This window comes from Vulpes vulpes, chromosome 12 (genome assembly GCF_048418805.1).
Source record: "Vulpes vulpes isolate BD-2025 chromosome 12, VulVul3, whole genome shotgun sequence".
Classification (NCBI taxonomy): Eukaryota; Metazoa; Chordata; class Mammalia; order Carnivora; family Canidae; genus Vulpes; species Vulpes vulpes.
In genome coordinates, this window is record NC_132791.1 from 143317970 (window position 1) to 143342874 (window position 24905).

The following is a 24905-nucleotide window of genomic DNA, read 5'->3' on the forward strand; positions in this document are numbered from 1 at the left end:
ATCCCCTTCCATTCTGGCTCTAGCAGCTTACACCCTGTCTCTTCTGCTCCAGCACAGAGCTTGTGGGAGAGATTTGCGGGGAAAAATCAACATTTTGGAAGAAGAGGCCTCTCATTACAGAGCTGAGCTGGGTGACCCTTGATTGGGAGGTACGGGGTAGGCAGGGTGGCCAAATGTGGCAAACACCATACAGAGCCCCGGTTCAATCTGGGTTTTAGGTAGACAACAAATGCAATGTCCTTTGGGACAACTTACACTAAAAATTATTTGTTGTTGATGTGAAATTCGGATTTACGGGGGCGGGGCTGTACTTAACTCAGCAAGTTTAGGGAGAGGGAGAGCTAGGCACAGCATAGGGGAGGGTTGGGAATGCCCATCTCCATGTTGGGGACTCTGGAAATTTAGAAGACAAGCAAAGGCAGGAGCGGCAACAGCAGAGCGTGCGGGTGTTCCGCACCCACGCCACGCAGCCCGCGGGACAGTGACCTGCGTCATCCCACAGCTCGGCCCTAGGCGTCCAGCCCCCTGCCGACGGGCTCGATAGCCTGCTTCCGGCCCCTTAATTGGATGAAGTGTGCAGCTGGGCGCCTGAGGCTGGGGGTGGCGCTGCCAAGCAGGGAGGGAGATTAGCCTTGGACTTGGCAAGGCCACTGGCTGTTGATTTACTGATTGCCTTGAAATAACAGCCCAATCGAATACAGGCTGCCCAAAAGGCACATAGATCATAGTTATTCACAGGATTCCTCGTTTCCTCCTTCCCACACAGCCTGGTCTCAGGCTCTGCCACCTTTTGTTATTAGATTACTCAGAAGGTACCTCTGTCACTCCTCTGTGCCGCAGGTGAAGGGGCAGGGGCACGGGGGGGGGGGGCGCCTGGGGGTCAGGGGTGGCAGAGTGGTCCCTGGAGGGGCCTTGGAGGAAAGATGTTCCATTCTCCCCAGAAGAGCCAAGGCCCGGCCAAGGGTCCAGCTGGCAGTCCAGGGGCCTGAGCGCTGGTCTCAGGTCTTCCCAGCCCTCGGTTTGCTCGGCTGCAGAATGGGCCTCCCTCCTGGCCGCACAGGAGTACGCTGTGGCTGAGTGAAGTGGAGCGTGAGCTCCGGGCTGGGGTCTGGTCTGTATCCTTGGACACATTGCTAAGCCCCACGGAAACAGGGGAGAGGCCCCTCCTTAGAGGACAGACTCCAGACTCCAGGCTTTCTCACTTGTAAGAGCCTGCCAGAGTATGTCACATTGGCAGCCATTCTCATTTGCCCCTAAAGCTCACATTCAACAAAGATTGGATTTAAAAATCAGCTTTATTGAGGTATAGTATACATAGACTAAAATGCATACATTTTGGGGATTCAGTTTGAGTCTTGATAAAGGTGTATGCTCGTGTCACCACCCCTCTGAGCAAGTATGGAAGGTTTCCTTCCCCACGATTCTGTTCCTGCTGTCCTCTGGCTCAGCTCTCCTTCCTGCCCCAGCCCCCAGCCCCCAGCCTAGCAGCCCCTGTCGTGGTTCTGCCCGCTGTAGAACCTCATATAAACGGCATAGGCAGAGGGCACTCTTTTGCATCTGGCTCCTTTTGCTCAGCATCTAGTCGATGACAACACAATGGGGTGTATACAGATGGACCACACTTTGTCTCTGCATTCTGTACAGTTGGTGGCAGGTTTCTGAGAGGCAGAGCCTCTCCTGTCGTCAGGAGCACAGAAATGCTCCCTGCTCCCACTTCCATTTCATTTTACAGTTGGACAAACAGTTCCAGAGAGAGAAAGTGGCCTCCTCAAGCATGGAGGATACACAGGGCAGGTCTGGCTCCAGCATCCAATGCTCCTCATTCCCCATCTAGCACTTTCCAGACTGGGCCTGCTGGGATGGTCACAGGCCCCTCGGGTAGAAGTATGTGACACCTTATGTAATTGCCAACGGATTTCAATGTCCTTTTGAGAGCTTTATCCCATCAGCTGGGAGGGGGAAAAAAATCAATGGTCTTTAAAGATATATCTTAAAATCACATGCAAGGAACAAGGTGTGCTAAAGGTAGCTTATTTGAAAAACAACTGGCTAATTGGAAGGGTGGAGAGAGGGGCCTTCCCTGGGTGGATGGAGCACTGCATCAGGAACCCACAGGGGTCATTCTGCTGCTCCTCTTTCTGACTCTGTGACCCCACCAGTCACTCTGCAAGGACTTCTCTTTACCCTTTCGTCTGAACTCCTTGGCCAACTGGTTTGGAGGGTGACTGTGTCTTCCATTGTGCAGGCCACAGAATCTGACTTGAAGTCTGACCACCCTAGACATCCCCCGGAATTAATGCAAGCCTGCTTGGCTGGTTTGTGTGCTATAGGATAAGGTGCACAGATGGAAAATCTATGCTATGTTATTATTTTGGTAGACTCTGAGCTCTCCAAGGGCAGGCCTGGTGGTTTACTGTTGTTTTTTTTTTTTTTTTTTTTTTTTTTGAGCAAGCAAAGTGGTTCAGTAACAGAAAAAGCTTTTCCTTACAAAAGGACATTATAAAGAAAGTGAAGACTGTCCACGGAATGGGAGAGCATATTTGTGGATCAGATATCCGACAAAGGTCTAATATCCAGAATATATAAAGAACTCGTACAGCTCATTAACAGAAAGATAATCAACCTAATAGAAAGAATGGCAAAGGACTCTTCTCCCAATAAGACACACAGATGGCCAGTGGGTACATGAAAAGATGTTTAATGTCATTGGTTAGTTTGTCGGGATTACAAATGAGGTGACTTGCCACCTCACCCTCACTAGAATGGCTACAATTTTTTTTTTTAATGGAAAATACCAAGTGTTGGCAAGGATGTGGAGAAATTGGAACCCTTACACATTGCTGGCAAGAGTAGAAATGGTGCAGCCTCTGTGGAGGACAGTCTGGAAGTTCCTCAATAAGTTAAAAGTAGATTTACCCCATGACCCAGCAATTCTACTCCTAGATAAACACCCAAGAGAGGTGAAAACACATGTCCACACAAACTTAGACACGGGTGTTCGTAGCAGCGTTATGCATAGTAGCTGAAGGACACACACAACCCAGATGTCCCTCACCTGGTGAATGGATAAACAAAATGTGGTCTGTCCACACAATGCAATATCATTCAGTCATAAAGGCACAAGCTACAACGTGGATGAACCTCAGAAACATTATGCTAAGTGAAAGAAGCCAGCCACAGAAGGTCATGAGGTTCTGTTTATACCTCTTCTGAAGGTGAATCCACAGATGCAGAAAGATTAGAGGTTGCTAGGGGCTGGAGAGGGGGAGGCAGAGAGACAGCTAATGCGTACAGGGATCTGGGTGGGATGATGGCAGTGTTGTGGAATTAGACCCTTGCTGATGGCTGTGCAACTAAAAACATGCTTTGAATTTTATCTCTAAAAGTTTTTTTGAAGGACTCAAATTGGCCACAAAAGTGTGCAGTCTGTGGCCCTGCCTCCCCCCTGGCCACCTGCCTGCCACTGGTGGTACATTCAGAGCCCCTTCAATGTTCCACCCTCCGTTTCTGAGTGAGGCTCGAGCTTCCTATGGGGTCAGCAGAGGCCGCCTGCCTGGAGCCGGACAAAGGGCTTGTTTACCTTCTGGGAGAATTGAGCGGTGGTAGCAACAGCAGATCCACAATTGAAGAGAAGGCCCAGGAGCCCCACCTGACTCACCTCCTTCCCGTAAACTCCAGCTCGTACCCTCTCCCCCCAGCCCTCTAGCACCCAGGAAATCTGAGGACAGGCCCAGGAGCCGCCTCCTCCAGGGAGAGAGTCAGAGAGTCAGTGGCCTTGGGCCAAATCAAGGTGGACCTGGGGCCACTAGTCACTCTCTCACTGATGTAATTGCTCGGAAAGGCAGGCTCGTTTGGGAAATAGAGCAGGGCAGCAACACAATCATTGCTGAGGCCAGAATGAGATGCTGGCCCCAGTCGCCCCAGGACCTAGTCCTCCTGTAGTAATTCCAGGACCACAGAGGGCCGGCTGGAGCCTTCAAGACCCTCCATATATCACACACACTTATATATTCATGTCAGGACCCACCAGGACTCCCAGCCACCCACCCGCCAGCATCCTCAGCGGTGCATTTGCTTTCTTGCAGTGCCCACACCCCCGCCCCATCGTCTGCCAGCAGGTGTGTCAGGAGGCTGGGATGGTGTCAACAAGCAGAGCTATCTGTTTCCTGTGCTCTGCTCTTAGCTCTTGAAGCTTGAGAGTCTAGATATGATTAGTTTGAAAAACTAAAATAAGGATCCTGGGGTTGAAGTTAAAAACTTGGAAGTCTGTGCCTTGGGGGTCACTGGGGAAGCAGGGGTTAGGATACAGGTTGCTCCTTGGCCTCCCTGCCCCCGGGGGTGATTGCACCCTGCGGGCGGGAGGTCAGCCCTGGGTCCGCGCGCTCCCTTGGCGTCCTTCGTTTGGCTGCTCTTGTCTGCTTCCAGCAGCTTCTCCTCCTCTGTATCCTTGTGCTTTGCCGTGGCCGCTGGGGATAGCGTGCGGCAGGACGCGGGCTTGGGAGCAAGGCCCAGAGGCTGTCCGAGCCCTGCTGTGGCTCAGGTGCATTTTGTGGGTTCGGGTGTGGGTTCAGGTCTCTCTTCGTTGCTCTGTGTGTTCCTCATGTGCTTCCAGAAGGACGTCGTGGTCCACTCGCACAGGACCAGAGGTGTGGAAATCCCTGCGGGGCTGGGCCAAGATCCATACACTCCTTGGAATGGAGACATCTGAGCTTTAGAGCACAGAAGGACCTTCTCCCCGCTTCCATTCCCCCCGCCCCCCGGATTCTCCCTAACAGACATCTTATGTTACCTTATTCTCTCTTTCTCACTGTTTAGGTTGCAAGATGGGAACAGAAAACTCGCAAGCTGAGCAAGGCCTTCCGATCCCCCTACCTGGCCTGCTACTCCCTGGGCGCTGCCATTTTGCTACTGAACATCTTGCGCTCACACTGGTAAGACTGCCAGGCTGACCGGCCAGAGAAAGTCCATTTTCAGCGTAGGCGTCCACAGCATCGGAAGGGGTAGCTGGCAGTATTAGGGGGTCCATCTAGATGTGAGGAACACTGTGTCTGAACATGGTGAGTTCTGCTCTCTGAGCAGAGGAGTCCTCGTGGCACCAGGAAGGGGACAGAGCCCCGTGCCTGGACTCCAGGCACGACGGAGCGGGGTAGACAAGGCCAGGTGGTCCCCGGGCTCTCATCCCCAGTCTCAAGTGTGTAGACAAAACAACAGTCCCCTCCAGGAAGTGCCAGGGCAGAAGGCAGGTGACACTTGGGGACTGGGCCTCACCCAGGCTCGGCCTGGTGCCAGTGAGCTGCTCAGCTCATCTCTGGACTTGACATGTTACCCTCCTCCTGCCATCAAAGAAAGAGGACAGAGGAGGGGAACTCATAGATGATGACGCACCCATCCTTGGGCCTGGTGGTGAGTACTGGTGCTCAGACGGGAGGCACAGCGCCCTGCAACGTTGCAGGCTGGAAGCTGTGGGAGGGCAGTGACATCTATGTCAGATGACCCCCAGCCTGACCTGGCTGTCTCCGAGCCTCGGGTCCTACCCCCTCTGTTCTGTGGGCAGCACAATAGCTCATGGACTGAACATGGCTCATGTGGTGCTTTAGAAAAATGAGAAATGGGGGATCCCTGGTGGCTCAGCGGTTTGGCACCTGCCTTTGGCCCAGGGCATGATCCTGGAATCCTGGGATTGAGTCCCATATCAGGCTTCCTGCATGGAGCCTGCTTTTCCCTCTGCCTGTGTCTCTGCCTCTCTCTCTCTCTCTTTCTCTCTCTCTCTTTGTTTCTCTCTGTGTCTCTCATGAATAAATAAATAAAATCTTTTTTTAAAAAAATGAGAAATGGGACAGGAGAATCCCAATCTGGACTTGTGACAGATTAGAAGCTCTGGTGGCCCTGCTCCCCCCACTGGGGTGATGACTGGGGAGCCTAGTGGTGGCTGGTCTCCATGTCCCCCATGCCCCGGCCTCCCCCCTGGGCCCTGAGGTGAGAAAGGGAGGTGTGTGCCTGATGCTCCATCCCTGGCATGTGGGAAGCGGCCCCTGTAGATGCCAAGGGCAGGAGTGTGCATGTTGACTGGGCCCTTCCCACTCCCACCCCGGGAGAGCCAGGGCCCCAGCCTTTCCACTCTGTGCCCGGGACACCTCTGCCATATACCCCTGCTGCCTTCCCTCCATCTGGGGCTTGGCCTTCCCATGAGTGAAGAGAGGGAGTGTGGTTGGGCAGGGGGGTGGGCGGGGGGGCAGGGAGGCAGCCTTCCCTGTGGACATTTGAATCCTGGCCTTTGCTTCTTGGCCTGCCAGGCTGCCTGCTGTCTGTGTATAGTGACAGACCCAGCCATGTTAACCAGCTCTGGGTCACCTCCTCCCAGGCCCCTGCCTCCCCTCTGGTCAGGTCTGGGCGCTCCTGCCTTCACCCTTGGCATCCCCGGCCCCTCCCAGAATGCCCCCCTCCCCGGGGGGCCACCTGCTCCAGCCCAGCTCCTGCAGAGCAGCAAGGCCATTTGCTGGTACAGTGTAAGGCCCACACATAGACCCACTGTGAGCTTCCCAAGGGTCACAGCGTGTCGTGGCCTCCCTGCCTTGGGATCCTCAGCTGCCCAGCAGGACAAGCCCCTCCTGGCAGTGCGGCACAGGTGGGCACTGGTGACAGCAAGGCACCAGTCTTGGGTGAGAGGGGACATAGGTTAAGTGGAAGACATGTGTGGCAGGCCAGTGGCCTCCCCTTAGCTGAGTATAGGTCCTGTTTAAATGCAACCTACCTGATAAAAATGGTACTTGGGGGTGCACATGCCCTCCCTCCCTGGGCCTAATCTGCCCCCCACTCTTGGGACCTTGGTTATTGGATGGAGGCTGCTTTAGAGAATGGGTCCATCCCATTCTTGTCACCGTGCAGAGATTCACACTCTTTTGTTTCTGGATCCTGCCATGCTTGGCCCTGACAGCATGTGACCAAACGGCTCCTGTGCCACAGGGGGGCTGCCTCGTTCGCTGGCTTGTGCCCCCCTCAGTGATCCTGAGGTGTCCCCAGCCTGGCTGGGCACAGGTTGGGGTGGGGTGGCCTGCGGGGTCAGGCCGCACCTGGGATGTGGTAGGAGAGAAGGAGCCACGAGGGCTTCAGAGCCAGGGCAATGAATTCATGTACCAGGTTGTTTTTTCAATGTGTGGGGGCTACTTCACCTTCCTGAGCTCACCCACCTTGTTATGTGGCTGACAGAAATCATCACTTTGGGGTTCCCACTTGGAGGGGTGCTAAAGCCGAGGGAAGGGACGGGGAGGGACGGGGGTGTGGGGAAGGTGCCCTTCTAGCAGAGAAGCCATGTGGGTGGGGCCTCTGTGTCTGCTCCGTTTATAAAGCCCAGATTCTGGGGGTGGCTGCTGGGCACATTTGGGCCACCGGTGCTACACACTAGCTTTCCGCCCCCACCCCTTGGGGTCCCAGCCTCGATGACTGAAAACTCAGCTGGCAGGGAGACCCCAACAGACTCCTTCCTTCTTCCCCAGCCCCCACCCTGGCCTGCAGTCCAGCCATGTTAGCTACTTTTCCTGCTAGCCACCTGACTTTTTATGTCTCATGAGCTACTCTAGGAACCTCATATAAGTGGAATTATACAGTATTTGTTCTTTTGTGCCTGGCTTATTTCATTTAGCATCATGTTCTCAGGGCTCATCCCTGATGGAATACGTTTCAGAATTTGCTTCCTAATGCTAAGTGAAGTAAGCTCGACACAAGGATGAATGCTGTATGATTCCACTTAGGCGTGGGATCTAAAAAAATCTAACCTATAGAAACAGGGAGCAGGTTTGTGGTTGCAGGGCCCGTGTGTGTGTGTGTGTGTGTGTGTGTGTGTGTGTGTGCTCATGCGCCCGCAGGAAACAGGGAAATGTTGGCCAGAAGTACAAACTTCTGGGTAGCAGGTGAATAAGTTCTGGGGATCGAATGCATAGCATGAGGTCTGTAGTTAACACTCTCGGATACTTGAAAGTTGCTACGAGAGTAGATCTTAGAAATTCTTACCACACACACACACACACACACACACACACACACACACACACATTGACTATGTGAGGCGATGCACAGTCACCAACCTTACTGTGCTAATCATCTTATGTACATACATCAAGGCATCACGTTGTATGCCTTAAACTCACATCAGGTTATATATCAACTTTATCTCAATAAAATGGGTAAAAATCTAATTTTCTTTTTTGAAGAACATCCTTCCTTTTTAAGGCTGAATAATATTCTCTGATAAGCAAATACCATATTTTGTTTATCCATTTATCTGCGAATGGACTCTTGGGCTGCTCCCACCGTTGGGCTCCTGTTGTCAAGCCGCTATGAACATGGGCAAGCCCTGCATGTGATTCTTCAGGTATATACCTAGAGGAGGGGTTACTGGATCAGATGGTAGTTCTGTGCTTAATGTTTTGGGGTACAGTTTTACCTTCCCACCAGCAGGGCACAGGGGCCCTAGTTTCTCCACATCCTTGCTTGCTGTTACTATTTTTTCTTTTCTTTCTTTCTTTTTTTTTTTTTTTTTTGAGGTGGGGAGAGAGGGAGAGAGAGAATCCCAAGCAGGCTCCTCGCCAGCATGGAGCGCAACACAGGGCTCAATTCCCTGGCCCTGAGATAGTGACCTGAGCCGAGATCCAGAGTCAGACCCTTAACTGACTCAGCTTACCCATGTGCCCTCTTACTGTTTTTCAATAACAACCATCCTTAAGGGTGTGAACTATTTTGTTTTGTGTTCCCCTGAGCATTTTTTTTTTCCACATGCATATTGGCCATCTGTCTGTCTTCCTTTGAGAAATGTCTATCCAAGTCCTTTGCTCATTTTTTTAATCAGATTTGTCTGTGGCTGTTGAGTTGTACATGTGATTACATTTTAAATGGCACTCTGAGCCTCCACATGATATCCTAGATTTTTCCTCTCAGCCTACAAAGCTGAGAAATATTTATTCTCTGGCCTTTTGAGAAAAAGCTTGTCCACCCCTGGACTAGTTGGTATCTAAGGTCCCTTCTGGCTCATTCAGATTCATAATTTTATGATTTTCCATATCAGGTGCCAGCACACTTTTTTCTGTAAGGGCCAGATAATAAGTATTTTTGACTCTGAGGGCCCCGTAGTCTCTTGTGAGACAGCATGTCAGCACATACAGAAATGAGTGTGCCTGAGTTCCAATAAAACTTAATTTACAAGAACAGCCGCCAGGGCCAGATTTGGCCACAGGCTCTGGTTTGCCAGCTCCTGTGCTCCAATGAAAGGAAAGTCCCACTGCTGCCTTTGGATGCCCAGCACAGTACTGTGGGTCCTCAGGAGACAAGGTGACAGGCCCACTGGCAGCCCAGCTCCAGACATGGGGACACCAGCAAAGAGCCCCCTGGCTTATTCTTGCATCCGGGGCCTGGGGATTGCTGGGAAGAAATCCCGCCAAGTCCAGCCTCTTATAGATGATGGCTCCTCAGCTCTCCTTCCTCACTGACATCTCGGTATTGGCATTGGCCTGGCCTGGTGGCTGCCTTCTGGGCCATGACTTTTCCCCTGGTTGGACTGGCCACTTTGGGAAGTTTCTGGGAGGAGAGAGAATGTTCTCACAGGCAGCACTGTTTTCTCTGCTTACCTTCCCGATCAGCAGAGACTTTCCCTCCTCCGGGGCCTTTTCCGACGTGTCCTTCCCTCTGCCAGGTTGGTGACAGCAGGTGGCTGGGGCTTCCAGAAGAGGCTGTGAGAATCCTGGCAAGACCACTCCTGCCTGTAGCCTTCTGGCCACCCCGCTATATTTTCCCCGTGCACCCTTTCACAAACATGCTTTCACTTGATTCCTAGAGGTGTGTTTTCTTTTTCTTTTGTGGTAAAATACACATAACATGAAACTTACCATTTAGCCATTTTAGAGTGTACGGGTCAGTGACGTTTAGAGCACTCGTAATGTGCAATCCCTTTTGTCTAGTTACAGAACATTTTTACCCAAGATGAAAACCCTGTACCAATGAAGCACATATGCCCCCCCCCCCTCCGAATCTGAATTTACTTCCTGTCCCTATGGATCTGCCTGTTCTGGACGTTTCCAGTGTGCCTGTTCTTCTCTCTCTGTAAGCCACAACTTCCATGGTGGGGGTGAGTAGCACTGGGTGATGGGAAGATCACAGGCCTAGTAAAGCCCAAGGCAGGGGCATCAAGAAGCCACGGGGCAGTGGGTCTGCCAGGTGTACAGAGGGGCAGGGCCAGGCATCCGCGTCTGCTGGTCTGCACCAGCCAGGCAACCGAAGTGGTCTGGGGGCCACCCACAGGATGCAGGCTCCTTATCTGGAGGCCATTAGCACAGACCTGTGTGCTCTGGTCATGGAGCATGAAGGAGAGGGAGCCCTGATGCGGGGGGGGCCATCTGTTGAAGCTCCCTCCCTACCGGCTGCATCCCCTGCATAGCCAGTCTCGGTGGGAGCCTGGTGGCCTGGAGCAGCGTGGCACAGTGTGGACAGCCAGGCAGGGCCCAGGTCCTACCCCACCATCTTCCAGCAGCATCGCGGCATCAGGGCAGATGCACAGACATGCACAGGGCATCAGGGAGCCCCTGGCATGTTGGCCAGTCATTGAGTGAAGCTGTGGTCCAGCACACTTCTGAATTGCCTGGGGTCTTGTGGAATGGGTGTGGGGCATGCAAGTGTGGGGGAGGCCCAACAGGAGCAGGTGGCTTCCGCTCACAGGCTGGGTTCCACGTTCAGCAGAACGGGGCTGTGGTGGGATGAGGGGAGCAAACCTTCACCATCCCCACCCCCCATCCCACCCTGTGTACTAGGTGTCTGGGGGCGGGTGCACCCCCTGCACGATGGCCCAAATGGGTGGGGTGCTGACACCTGCGGCTCTCTGTCCCCATGACTATCTGTGTGCCAGCCATCGCTGCATCCAGGGCCCTTCTGGAACTGCTCACAGGATGAGGTCAGGACTGGCCTGCTGGGGCAGCAAATGGGGCACATGGGGGCACTTCATGGCAGAGGAAGGTTGTAAGAAGGTCCAGTGAGAGCAGGGCCGGAAGCGGGGTGGGGTCTTCCCCAGGCTCAAGGAGTTCGAGAGGACTCTGATCCTTGTTCCCATAGGCCCTCAGGTCCCTGTGTCTGCACTGCTCTGGGGCCAGCGGGAGGTTCCTCTGCCCCGTTCCCACCTGGCTGGGTAATCTTCGCAATGAAGTGTAATCCCATCTGGAAATGCCCTCACCGGGGTTTGCAGGGCCGTCCACATCCACAGGGAGGGATTCTGTGGGGCCTGCTCTCGGGACCCCTTGGAGGCTGCCTGCCACGTGGAAGGGAGTTCTAGGCTGAAGGAGCAGGAGGTGTGGGTGTGGTCAGCCTTAACTCTGCGGGCTGCGTGACGTTGGGGGGTTTTGCCTTGGGGAAGGGCCAGGGTTCTAGGTGGGATTTAGAGTGGAGGCGTCCACCCCAGGAGGACGAGGCTGGGATGGGAGGCAGGTGGAGGCTGGGGCCAGAGCCAGGAAGCAGCCAGAAGTCCATGCAGACTTAGAACCCTGACATTGGGCAACTGATTGGTGTGGGAATGAGGGGTCTCCCCAGACACCTTTCACCCCCTCCCCTGATGCCTAGAGTTCTGTTTTATTCTGCATGGGCCACTGAGCTGTGGACAGCAGCTGCCTCAGTGCAGGCAGGAGAGGTGAGGGCAGCTAGAGAACTGGCTGCCTGACCGGGAGGGCAGCCAGGGAATCTGTGTTAGGCTACCTGGAGGCAAAAGGAACCTGGCTGTTGGATTCAAGGAGGTAGGGGGGTGGTCCCTGCATCTCAACAAGATGAGCCCAGAGGTTGGGGTCAGGGCCCAGATAGAGGGGGCTTTCCCCTCAGAGCAGTGGGGAGCCAAGGATTCCAGTTGGAAAGACAAAAATAGGACTCTGCCCACCCCTTCCACCCCTCACCTCTCCCTCACCTCCCCACCCTGAGGCCCATGAAGAGGCTGGTTATCAGCCTGGGCTCCTTTCCTGCCTCACCCCTGCCCCATCTGTTTCCTTATTTGTAAGATGAGACAGATCCTCTCTTGGCTGTGATGAGTTTTGGAAACACTTTGCAAAGGTGATGTGTTCATCAAATGTACAGCATCATAGCCCTCAATTCTAGTCACGTGGCAATTTTTCAGGGGGTACACAGGTGAACATTCTCACTTTGTTTTAGTACTTATAGGTCTATTTCAATGTGGATTAGGAAAAAATAAGTCAGCCCACCAGAGGCCCACGTTCATGGATAGCCTTGCTTAGTACAGTTGCACCATGCGGCAGGAGCTAACCTAAGCCTGAGTGTGGAATATGGAGTGAATCGCTGTTCAGGTTCACCTGGATGATGCAGTGAGGATGCCCTGGGAGGACCGGCTTTTGTCACTGCTGGCTGGTTGCAGACACATGCGGGGACAGGCCTGTTGCAGGGCTGCGGGCCACAAGCATGGCCAAGCTGGGTGTCTGGTGTGTGGCCGGGACACGATGGGCTGTGACACCCTCTCCTCGCCTCCGCTCTGGGTTCCGGGATTTCAGGGGAGCAGAGCGCAGACATCCTCAAGTCACACTGGTGACCGAAAGCTTAATCCAAGTTTTAAAAATAGATCCTGAGACAAATGGATGTGTTTCTCCGCTCCCACCCCCAGTGAGGAATCTTTCCAAAGGAAATTGCCTCCTATTACTTCATTCTATTACAGAGAGCGTGGCTCACAAAGCCACTCATCCCTCCATTAATTTTCTGTGGGGAATGGACTGTGCCTTCCTGGCTTAATGGAGGAGCTAGAACACCACAGATCACTTGATTGGGGCCGGGCCCTGCCATTCCAGGAATCCTGACGCCTGTGGGCCTGGAGCACATACGGGCAGGCGGCACATGGGGCGTCTGAACAGAGTCCTTGTGAGGGCTTTGCCTGCTTTTTCTGCTGACCCTAGACACGGGGCCCCAGAGTGCCCTGTGGGGAGTGGGTGCAGAGGGAGTTGGCGAAGTGCTTCCCCTTGAGCCCCTCTCTTCCTCTTTTCCCACCGATAAAGGAATAGAAAAGGAGCTACAGGTGGATGGAGGCCCAGGTCCAGTCTGGGGCGGCCCCCTGGCCACTTCAGGGCCTTTTCCTCCCCATCGCTGGCCCTAGACCTGCCCTTTGTCAGGAACCTCCATTTGTTTCCAACGAAATGGCTTTTCCTGCAAGGCTGTCCCCCTGGGAAGCTGCTTCCGGCCAGCACACCAGAGGTCAGAATGAGAACTTTCCATTTTCATCTGCCGCTGTGCTGTGTGCAGTCAGGGTCAGGCAAATTGCGTGTTTCTTGGATGATGCGAGTGAATTCTGACAGGGGAGCCAGCGCCAGCCCAGCACAGAGCGTGAAACTCCGTATCTGGTCCCGGCGGGGTCTCTCTGCTGCAGGAGCTGAGTGAGCGATGACTTCCCACTCTCAGAGCACATGGCCAAACGACCCAGGACGAGGCCTCTGCCACAGGCTGCTTTCACACTGAGCTCCTGTGCTGGGCTCGGTCCCCAGCCTCTGCCAGGGCTGTTCCTCTTTCTGGAATGCTCTCCCTGCCCATCCCCTTCTCCTGGTGAATTTCTTCATCAGATCCCAGCGTAAGGCTGGCCCTGGCCTTCCGGGCCCCCTGTCCGGTATGCCCATCCTGTGGCACCTGGTGCTGCCTGCCTTCATACCTCTGTTCTTCCCGCTGTCCGTGAGCCCCACAGGCAGAGCCTGGCATGTTTCGTGCTTTCCAAAGTGTGCGCAGCCGTTGGCCGTGGCTCCGAGCAGGGCGGCGAGGAGTCACCATCACTGTCATACAGAGGCCGAAAGCCACGTCTGTCTGAAAGTCAATGCTACTCTTCTGCCGGGAGCTCTTTTATTGGGCTGGCCAGAGGGTACCCACCAGGCCTCCCTAGGTTTGGGGGCCAGAGGTTAGCCCAGGCAGGGAGGAGCAGGTGCCAGAGCTATGTTTAGGGAGGTATAGCCCAGGGCCTGGGGGAGGGGGTTACCCCCAGTCCACAGGAGCACGGGGCCTGAGCATCACCCCGCCCCCAGCACATACATACACATTCTCCCTCTGCTGGGTGGTCTCTTGTGCCGTGGTTGCCAAGGAGCCAGGGGCCTGCAGCAGAGCCCTGCTCTGGATGGGGCAGCGAGTCTTGCCATGGCCTGTACCTTCCTATAGACAGCAGAGGTGGGGAGGGTGCTGAGGCCAAGTGCTGAAGCTGCCTGCTCTAAGGCCTGAGCTGTGGGTCTGCAGGGCTGAAGGGGTGCCCAGAGCATGAGGGCTGTTGGTTTACCAGAAAGTCAGGTGAGGGCATAGACCGGTAGGGCATGGGTGTGGTAAGCAAGAACAACAGTGGGGTGTGCGTGACCCTGAACCAATCCCAGCAGCTCAGCCTGGATCTACAGGGTGACCCTGAGCCTGGGCAGCAGGAAGGCTGAAGGAGGGCAGTAGTGGGTGGAGAGCTGGGGGTGTGGGCAGCATGACCGATACCTAGGTGTGCCTTGACATACATGTGCCACCGTTTGACAGGTCACCATGCAGGCCTCTGCTTGCAATTGGAGGGTAAGGCAGTGGGCAGGGGGTGCTGCTTTTCCTCCAGCTGATGAGTATGTACTATAACCCATCCTGTCTGATGTGTGCCAGGTGCCGGGGAGATAGCTGAGGGAAGGAGAAGCAGCCTCTGTTCTCTCAGAGCTGAAAGTAGTTGGAGAAGAGAGTTCCAGGGAGGTGGTTTTTAGCTCAATATAAGGATAGTTTTACAATTGAATTTGCCAATGGAATGAGTGAGTGAGGTGGTGAATTTGTTCTACTTGAAAGAGTCTTGCAAATAGAGGTACTTTGTAATGGATGCACAAATGAATAAGTGGTTGAACAGATTGATAGGTTGATGAATGGAAAGATGGGTGGAAGGGTGGATGGGTAGAGGATAGACTAATGGATGGGTAAGTGGATGGATGGATGGATAGAAGATAGATGGTGGGTGGATGGATGGTTAAGATAGATTGTTGGATGGGTGGATGGATGGAAGGCAGCGTGGATGGATGGAGGGTCGGATGGATGGAAGATAGATTCATGGATGGGGGATGGGTGGATGGATGGAGGATAGACTCATGGATGGGTGGATAGATGGTAGATGATGGAGGGATGGGGGATGGCTCAATAGAAGATAGACTCATGGATGGGTAGGTAGATGGAAGGAAGAGTGGATGCATAGAGGCTAGACAGGAGGATGGCTTTGCGGATGGGTAGGTAGACAGTGAGCTGCCCTGCTAAGAGGTGCGTGGTACAGAGTGAGTGCAAGCAGTTGCCCTGCGTGAGGCAGGAGAGCTCCATGTCTCTTCTGAGTGTTACGGTCATGGGGGAATGGGAAGGGTATGTTAGTGGTACACGATGCACTCGCTCCCACACACAGCCTTTCCTTTGAGTGTTCCGCTTCCACCAGTGCCAGCTCCCTGCTAGGGAGGCAGAGGCTCCACCATGATCCTGTGCATAGCGAGAACCCCTTCACTTTGCTCCACCTGCACCATGCCTTCCAGTCTTCAGCAGCCAGTAGGAGAACCTGAACGCCAGAGCATAGTCACCCCTCTTTTGTCACTTGCTATTTAACCGAGTCTTCAATGGCTTGGCCCCCAAAAAAGCTTGCTGGGGCCATTGCAGTGGTGGGGGAGGACATATGGGACTTCTGAGGTGCCACCTGGGATGTGGCCAGCCCCACACAGGGGCTGTGGAGGCTGCAGAAGGGACAGTGCGTGCCCCAGGCTTCCAGGCACCGTTTCCTCTAGGGGCCTGGGATGCCACGACCATGGGCAGCATATGCCAAGTGCAGGGACACATGGGCACAGCTGGGGGCCGGCATCTTTTCTTTTTCTTTTTAAAAAGATTTTATTTATTTGAGACAGAGAGAGAGAGAGAGAGAGAGCACGTGTGCACAAGCGAGGGGGGAGGGGCAGAGGGAGAATCAGACTCCCCATTGAGCAGGGACCCTGAAGCGGGGCTCTATCTCTGGACCCCGGGATCATCCCCTGAGCTGCAGACAGATGTCTAACCGACTGAGCCACCAGGTGCCCCCATCTTTTCTTTTTCGAGCCACAGTTTCCTCTGAAGTACCAGTTGCTAGTTGGACAGGAATCAGAGTTTGCAAACTGGTGGCCCTTGGGCTGGATCTGCCACGTGGAGTCCAAAGTGGTTGTCATCCTTGCCTGTTTCTAATAATTAGGGGATTTTAAATATAAGACATGATTTCTGGCTTCTTGAGAAAACAAAAAATTCGGCAGGGCCCCGGCTCCTCATTGGGGTCACCTCCCTGGTGGCAGGATAGGGCTGGGGCCACAGGGAGCCCCCCTTGGGCAGGACGACGCTCTCCAGGTCCCCTGCAACCCACCCCCAGCCAACCTCATTTGTTTGCAACACGTGCCCGGCGCCAGCAGACGCCAAGTTCGAGACCCCTGAACTGGCTACTCTGGGGGCCACCAGGAGACAGAGGGTGGGAAGGGTGGGGCACCCTGTCTCCATGGCAGTGATCTCCGGACCTCTTCCCCCAGCTTCACGCAGGCCATGCTGAGCCAGCCCAAGATGGAGAGCCTGGATAACCCCACGGCCTACCGCGTGGGTCTCGCGCTCCTGGGAGTGGGCAGCACGTTTGTGCTCTCCAGCTTCTTTGCCCTCGGCTTCACTGGGACCTTCCTAGGTAAGACCCTGGGGCCTGGGGGCCCAGGGGGTAGCAGGGGCCAGGTGGCTGATTGCCCTGCCATCTGGGACATCTTCGTGGGGAGCCCTGGGGGATCCAGTCCCGTTGCTCTGCCCCTAACCTGGGAGCTCAGGGCACCTTCCCTGCTCCAGGTCTCTGCCTGTCCGTGGTTAGCTTGGGAAGCTGGGCTCTCCTGTCTCATCCAGCTGGTTGGTTGCCAGGCCAGGTGGGACTGCCATTTGCTGCATTTGGGCCACCAGCCAGGGTTGCTGAGGGCTGGGGGGACACTACCCCTGCTCCATGCTCCCCACCACCTATGGCTCAGGTGCTTTTGGGCTGCAAGCCCAATGGTGGCCTGGCTGGAGGTCCTCATGACATCAGCAACTTCTAGCAAACTTGGAAGCCCAAGCAGGGGAGCAGCTGGGGGAGGCTGCGAGAGCAGAGGTGTGGAAGGAGCCCAGTGGGCAGGTGGTACATGGGAGGTGCCCACCCCTCTGATGGGCCGGATCAGGGGGGCTCCTATGCCCTCTCAGCTCTCAGACCTCAGCCAGCTTCGCAGACCGGGCCTGTTTCCTCCAGTGCCCGGGGCAGTCCTGGGCACCCTCCCCATCTGCCTGGGCATCTGTCCACAGTCGCTTGTGGCCCGGGGTACTGCAGGCTGCAGCAGGGAGCCTGTGTTCACAGGCAGAGGAGACCCCCGGGAGCAGCATGTGCAGGCGGCCTTGGCTGGGCCTGTCACACACCACAGCCACAACAGGGCCCACAGGCAGGTCACACCTGGTGCTCGGGCCCAAGCTTTAGGGTGCACAGCGCCAGGAGAGGGGCAGCAGGCGGGATGTGGGAAGAGAAGTTGGGAGCTCCTGGGTCTGGGGCAGGGGCAGGGCACTGGGGTAGGTGGGAGGGAGGTCCAGGGCAGGATGACGGCAGGTGGCCCAGTGTGTGGGGGGCCAGTCAGGCCGGGGCTGGAGGTCAGGTGGGGGCCACATCACTCGTGTCCTAGAAGGCCATGCCCAGGGCCTGAGGCTTCACTCCTGGGGACATAGGGGCCATAGGAGGGCTTGGAAAGTTCTCCCAGCAATGAGGAGGTTGGGCTGGTGAGGAGGAGGGGGTATTGCAGAGCAGACTGTGCAGAGCCAGGGCCAGGGGCATGGGGGGAGGAAGGGCCCTGTCCTGTCCCGCTCAGGTCCCCTGAAGGCCAGGGGTGCACAGCCCAGCAGCATGCAGGTGGGGAGGGGGCTGGCGGAGCCGAGGCTGGTGCGGGAGGCAGGGTTGGGGCAGGGTCGCCTGGAGGAGCCAGTCAGGGCAGGCAGCTGGTGGGAAGGAGCGGGAGGAAGGAGCACTCCGGAGAGGAATGGCCGAGGAAGGCCGCTGGGCTCTGCGTGGAGGGCACCGCGGCCACGTCCCTCCTGTGAGTCAGCGCCAAAGACGGTTTATGTGCCATCCGGCTCCAGGCCTGCAGCCCCACTTCCTGCCTCCTGGGAAGAAAGCTTCGCGCCACCCCTGTGCCCCCTGCACCCTTTGTCCCCAGACAACAGACTCCTGCCGCCTGTGGCTGCCCTACTTCTGGCTCCGATGAAGCTCTGAGGGATTTCTGGGGCGAGGCGGCTGGAGGACACGCCGGTGCCCTGTACTGAGCAGCGCGGCGCCCGTGGCGGTGCGGGCTCCATGTGGGCCTGTGCCAGAGACTCTGTGGGGCGGCCTCGTGGGCACATTTCGGAGGGGTGGATGACAGGCCTGTCTGGGGTCGGCCGACTGATGGTCCCTCTGGGCTGCTTGCAGGCCGTAGTACCAGGGCTGACCTCCTGCGTTGTGGGCACCCTGGGCGGAGGAGCAGAACAGGTCCCCTAGGGTCCCCGGGGTGGGAGGAGCTCCCCAGCCACATCTTGGGTGAGAAGAGAGGATCTGGGGGCAGAAGTGGGGAGCAGGCAGGCCTGTTTTCCATAGTGGAGGGGTCTCTTTCAGGAGGTGGCATGAGCTGAGGGAGAAATGCCAAGGAGGAGAGCTGCGGGCAGGACAGAGAGCAGGGAAAGGTGTCCCGAGCAGAGGGAACAGCAGGTGCTAAGGCAGAGAGGAGCAGATGGTGGGCAGGAAGGCTCAGTGCCTCAGCCCGCTAGGACCTGTGCCCTCTGAGGCGTCTGCATGCCTGTGGCCTAAGGGGGCCCACCCACTGCGGGGGGGGGGATGTCCCTTGACTTGGTTCAGCCTGCTCCCTGGCTGGCCCTGAGGGCGGATCTCAGGGTGCCCATGCTGGGGGCCTCCGTCAGTAATGGTGCGGCCCATCCTGCCCCGCCTTGTCCTCAGGCGATTACTTCGGCATCCTCAAGGAGGCCAGAGTGACCACGTTCCCGTTCAACATCCTGGACAACCCCATGTACTGGGGCAGCACGGCCAATTACCTGGGCTGGGCTGTCATGTGAGTACCAGCCTCCCCGCCAGCCGCCGCCTGGGGAAGAGGGGCAGCCTTCTCTCATCTGTGGGGCCGAGGCCTTCCTGGCGATTTCCTGTTCCATGGAAATGAACGACATCCTAGAATGGGGGTTAGTGAACTTTCTCTTGGAGGGCGGGAGAGGCGTGACCCCCGGGCCACTGGCAGAGCTCTGCAGCTCTGAAGCAGTCGTGACACGGCAGGTAAGTGAATGGCTGGGCCGAGTTCCAGCCCCACTCCATTTATGGACACTGAAATTTGAATTTCATGTAATTTTCATGTGTCATGTAATATTCTATTTTTTTGACCACTTAAGAATGTAAAAACCATCCTTGTCTACAGACCTTAAGTGGCCAACCATGGACTAGAACATTAGGGCTGGTAGCCCCAGGGGCCCCTGGGCTCTTGCTGTCCAGAGACTTCAGGCTGGGAGCCAGCACAGGGAGCGCAGTGGGCTCTGGGCCTCAAACCCTGCACCCCTCCAGAGCACTTCCGTTTGTCTACCTCCTGTCTTCGGGCTCCTTCTATCGGAAATTTTTTTTTTGTAGAAAGTGTCCTTCTTATAATGAACACCTGAAACCATGTGCCTAGAATGTCACAGATGCTCCCAGACACCAGGAAGGTTAGAAGACATAAAGTAATGAATCTCTAATGGTGGAAGGTCAGGAGCGAGATGTTTCCTCGAAACCCTCATCTTTCTGGGTAGCTCAGATGGGAGCACTAGGCTGAGTGCAGGGAGTTAGATGGGGATCTGTGGGTCTGGCCAGGGCCTCTCTCCCTGACCCAGCCCCACTTCCAGGCCAGACAGTGCTCTCCCCAACCAACGGCGCCAACCTGTCTTCCTTACCAGCCCCAGACCTGGACTTGAGCAGTGGGATCCCAGGGGGGCGGTTCCACAGCCCTAGATTCACCCGCTCCACAGAGCATCTCCCCAGGTCCCACCCAGCAGCTTCCTGATTCTGCCCACAGAGCTCCTTCCCCCTGCCTGCACACCCACTGTTCTCTCCCATCTCCACCCCCAAACCTGACCTGAGTTGGGAAGTGAGGAAGCCTGCCCTAACCCTAACCCCCCCTCCCCACAGGTGCCTCCTCTGTGCTCAGATGGGCCCTCCAAAGGCCAACCTCACATGTGGGTCCCCTCTATGCCCTGGTGGGGTGCCTGGTGCCCTGCAGTGAGATGTGGTTACAGAGCCTTGGCCCCTGTCCATCCTCCTGAGCTGGCTGCTGGCAGGTCTCCCCAGGTGGGAGTCCAACCTGCTGCCTGCCTCCCCCCCAGCTCCTGCAGTGCCTGATTCATGAGTGAGGAGGCTCTGCTCACTCTAGAAAACCAAATGAGGGCCAGTGAGTAAAGCTCCAGGAGGGCGGATTTCATTTCAGCCCAGAAGGGTCTCTGGGGTTGGCGTCTCCACCTGGGAGCCCACCTCTGCCCTGGGGAATGATGCAAACAGAGTCCATAGGATGGAGGGTGAGGCTTTCGCCGTCCCTGCTGGGGTGCCCAGACAGACAGGCACACAGACAGACAAAGAGACAGTGTGAGGTCCTGGGCAGAGAGGAGTGGGCAGGGCTCCAGCCGGAGGCTCCTGTGAAGGAGGTAGAGCGGGGGACACAGAGTGCACCTGGGGCCCATGGTCCCTGCTAAGCTCCTGGACCCTGTGTGGCCCCACAGACCAGTTTCCGTCTCTCCCCCTGGCCACCCAGATGCTGCAGGCCAGCCCTTGTGGAGCCTCTGGGATCAGAGGGTACTAGAAAAGGTGGGACCGGCTGGACACCAGAGGCACCCAGGCTCTTTTGGGTGGCAGTCACCAGCAGGGAGCCCACAGAGGGCCCACTGGACACTCCATGTGCCTTTGGGGGCACTGGCCCCATTTCTAGAAATCAGCCTGTGAACACTATCACTGGAGGGCGGGTGTAGCAGTTTCTGTGCCCTGGAACATCCTTGTATGTGGAAAAGAACCCACCTGGCCACTCGGGCCAGACCTCCTTTCCTTCCCCGATTCATCCCTGCTGTGTCCTGAGCCGGGGGCTGGGGACGTGAGAGAGGGAGTATGGGCCCCCCCTTTGAGGACCGAGCCAGCCTGGACGGGCGGTCAGCGAGTGGTCACCGGGTCAGGCCCCTGCAAGGCCTTGGTCCGAGAGAGGAGGCCGGGCTCCGGACCTGACGGCGTCTTCTCCCTCCACAGGCACGCCAGCCCCACCGGCCTGCTGCTGACCGTGGTTGTGGCCCTCATCTACATGGTCGCCATCCTGTACGAGGAGTGAGTAGACACTTGTCACACACGGGGAGTGTGACCGCTGAGCCGGGCTGGGCTGCCCGTCACCCCCCGAGCAGCCCCAGGAAGCTTCGAGCCGGCCCAGTGGGGCCTGGTGGGGGGCAGGCAGGTGGTGCCGAGGCAGCCAGGGCCTCCTGTCCCACACGGATCCTCCCTCTGTGTCTGCGCCATGGGGGGCACGCCTGGGGTGGTGACCTCATCCCAAGACCTGCTGACCAGAGCCCTCCCTGCCTCGCAGGCCCTTCACCGCGCAGATCTACCAGCAGAAAGCCTCTTCGTCCCACAAGAGGAGCTGACCGCCTGGGGCCACCCTGCTCAGAGTGGGCCTCCACCAGCCCCGAGGGCCAAGCCCTGCAGCGCAGAGAAGGGCGCCTGGCCACCGCTCGGGGTTCGCGCCCAGCGAGGGCCACTCCAGTGCCTTGGAAACCTCTGCCTTGGGGGCCCTGGACATGCTGTCGTCCAGCCACTGAGCCCCCCTGCCTGCTGCCCCCAGCACGTCCCAACTCACCAATAAAGGCACCTCGATGCCAGCATCCCCTCCGGCTCTGTGTCTGGCCAGGTGGGGAAGGGGAGGGAGTTTGGGGCTGCAGGGAATGGGGCATTTCCCTGAGGGCTCCAGGCAGGCTGGTGCAGCCCTCCTTCTCACCTCCATCCACACCTGGCCGAGAGAGGACTTGCCCAGGTGTTTGGGTTTCCTGTGCTGCCTGCCTCACCCCCTGCCAGTACCACACCCCTTCTGTTCCCTTCCTTGGGGGAGCCAGCATAGCCTCAGGGTGGAGGGTATCATCATACCACGCAGCAGCCCAATACCCACATGGCGACGAGCTCCCAGCCTCTGTGAGGTGCTCTCCAGGGAACACGATCAGGGAGTGAAAAATATGCCAAAAATATAAAAAGTGACATGAAAGTGTCTGGTGGGAGTGAGAGCCCCTATTAACCATGGTGGTCGGTCTCCCTCTGAGGAAGTGACATTTAGGCTAAGTCCCAAATGAACAGAGAAAGCAAACTGGAAGATTCCAGGCAGTTGGAATAGCCAATGCAAAGGCCATGTGGTCAGAATAAGCACGGGTGCTCAAAGCAGCAGGCCCTAAAGGACCCAGCGAGTGAGGAGCAATCAGCCATGGGGTGCCTGGCTCCCAGGAGTCAAATCAATAGGTCGGGGCCATCTGGAGCCTTCCAGTGCACTACCGCATCCATAGAAAGCCAGGCCGTGACATTCATGCTCTCAACCGCAGGCCACCAGGTCCAGCCCAGATGAGCTGCTTGGACACAGATGTCACTGGGGCCGGGGAAAGTGAGGGCTAACGTGCCGCCCCGGATGTGCTAGCAATGCTTGAGCCCGTGGACAGAGGGGACAGAGGAAGGGCCCGGCCGTGCTACTGCGGACATTTGGTGTGCACCTGCTCTGGGGCCCTGCCCGCACTGGTGTCTTGACGCTACCACACGGGCTGGGGTCACCGACTGGCAGCAGAGGCTGGGTGACTTGTCCTGGGGGCACAGGGCTGTGCCAGCCCCAGCTCACTCCCTGTCTCCCGTTGAGGTGGGAGGAGGGGAGATAGCTGGCGGCTCCCGGGGCCTGGGGTAGGGCTTGCTGGCTGGGCCCCCAGGACATGGGGCCAGCACCCAGGCCTCTCCCCAGCTCTGATCAGGGCTCGATGAAGGGAGCCTGCCAGCCTGTCGCACCTGCTCCCTACAGCCATGTTCCGCTCAGGCAGCGGCTGTGGAGCCATACAGAGCTGCGGGGGGCGGGCTCACTCGGGCCACAGCACCCGGACACGTGAATTGTCTCAGAAAGTGTCCACTCCCTTCCACCCCTGAGGGGCCCACCAGGCACTCTCCAACAGCTTTCCAGTACCATCTAAACGGCTTTTTGCCACCAGACCGGGCCGTGGCAGACAGTTCCTGCCTTGGGGGCCAGCTGTCCGCCCTCCAATCTGCCCTCAACACTTGGGTCAAATATTTTCAAGTTCCCTTTCCTCCGTGAGCAGGAAAATTGCTGCCCTGCAAGGAAACAGCATTTAGGAAGCAGGCTCGGCCCGGCAGGTGCTGGTTGCTGCCTTATGCCCAAACGCACAGAAAAATGAAATCATCTGTAACTATTGTTAACCTGGACAACAGAAAACAATGCTCCAGCTGGCGGGATGTGGGTAGTGGGCATGCTGGGAAGGGGGGCTGCACCTGTCCCCCTACCCCCAGCGCGGGGCCCAGAGTGTCCGGGGGGGGGGGGACTACTAAGCCTGGCAGTTACGTGGGGCTGCAAGTTGTCCCCACTGTCCTGTTGAAATACATCCCCCAATGCGGGCCACTCGGATTGGGTCAGTCTGGGGCAGGCCTGGTGTAAAGTCATGAGGCCCCTCCCCCAAAAAAGATCCATAAAAGGGTAATTCCGGTAGCAAAGAGCTTGGTAGTGGGTGGCCACACAGGTGTTCCCCCTGTGTGTGTGGGGGGTGCCACCCCCAGAGCTGGCCTCAGTCCGATGGGGTGTGGGCAGGAAGGGGATTCCTGCCCCAAGATTTCCCAAGGGAGAGCTGGGTTCAAATCCTTGACCCTGCCACCCTTGAGCCTCTGCTCATTATGGTGACCCCCCCCGGCAGGGGCCATCAGGAAGGAGCCAGAAGCCATCCTGTGTCAGCCCAGCTGCCCGTACCCATCTAGGGATGATGGGGTCCACGCCGCGGCCAGCCCCTGCTTGCATCCATGTCTGGTCCCTTTTTGCAGTGAACGCCCTGCACCAGCATCCACGGCAGCCCTGTGCATGGGCCACGGGCTCACTTCTTTCTCATCTCAGATGGGAAGGGCAGGGTCAGAGCAGCCTCAGGAGAATCAAGAGGGGTGGGGGGCCCAGCCCAGCTGACCTGTCACACAAGTCTTGTATAAATGACACCAAGAATCAGAGCCGAGCGGTGAGCCCTTGGGCACTTGTCATATGATGCGTGCCTTTGAAACACCCCATCAGCAGCAGACACAAAGCCTGGGGACAGGTGTGGAGGGGAGATCTGAGGGGTGCACTCTGAGAAACGGGGCCCAGATGTCCCACAGTGACGGGACAGAGCCACAGGAAGGGCACATTGGTGGTTAAGAGCAAGGACTGCCAGCCCTCTGGGTTCAAGCCTCAGCCCTGCAGGTACTACCTGTAGACCCTGGGCAAGGCCTGCCATAGTTTCTCCATCTGTAAAATACAGAGTAACAGTCCCTCCTCCTCAAGGTTGCCTAAATGATGGACTTAGGATAGTGCACGGGGCAGATAAGCAACCCCACCCCCCCAACCCCGCAGGGAACGTGAGATTCTGCTGGAATCCCTGTGGTGGAGGGGTGGAGATGATGGCCCCTGAGAGCCCATGGGCCCTGTGCAAACAGTTGAGGGCTGCAGGCTGGTGCCCTGCCTGACACTGCCGGGAGCACCCAGGCCTGTGCAGATGGGGGGTGGCACCAGCTAAGGGTTCCCCGCTCTCTCCCAAATCCTACACAGCCTGGCCTGCTGCAGTGAGGAGCCGAGGCCTGTCCTGGCGCCAGACCCTCCAGCCCATCAGCCCCCTCCTGGTTACAG

General features: G+C 56.8%; 1 protein-coding gene across 3 annotated transcripts in view; it reads left to right on the forward strand.

The window, feature by feature from the left end:
- The window catches only part of PEMT (phosphatidylethanolamine N-methyltransferase), an 88970-nt gene extending 67079 nt beyond the window's left edge, over positions 1–21891 (forward strand). For all 3 annotated transcript variants that reach the window (XM_026005640.2, XM_026005638.2, XM_026005639.2), the window contains exons 3-7: positions 4816–4931; positions 16518–16663; positions 18965–19076; positions 21269–21343; positions 21597–21891. In XM_026005640.2, the coding sequence (XP_025861425.1) occupies positions 4816–4931; positions 16518–16663; positions 18965–19076; positions 21269–21343; positions 21597–21654 (507 nt within the window). In that variant the 3' untranslated portion in view covers positions 21655–21891. The remainder of the gene's footprint in view (positions 1–4815; positions 4932–16517; positions 16664–18964; positions 19077–21268; positions 21344–21596) is intronic.
- The last annotated feature ends 3014 nt before the right edge of the window (positions 21892–24905 follow it).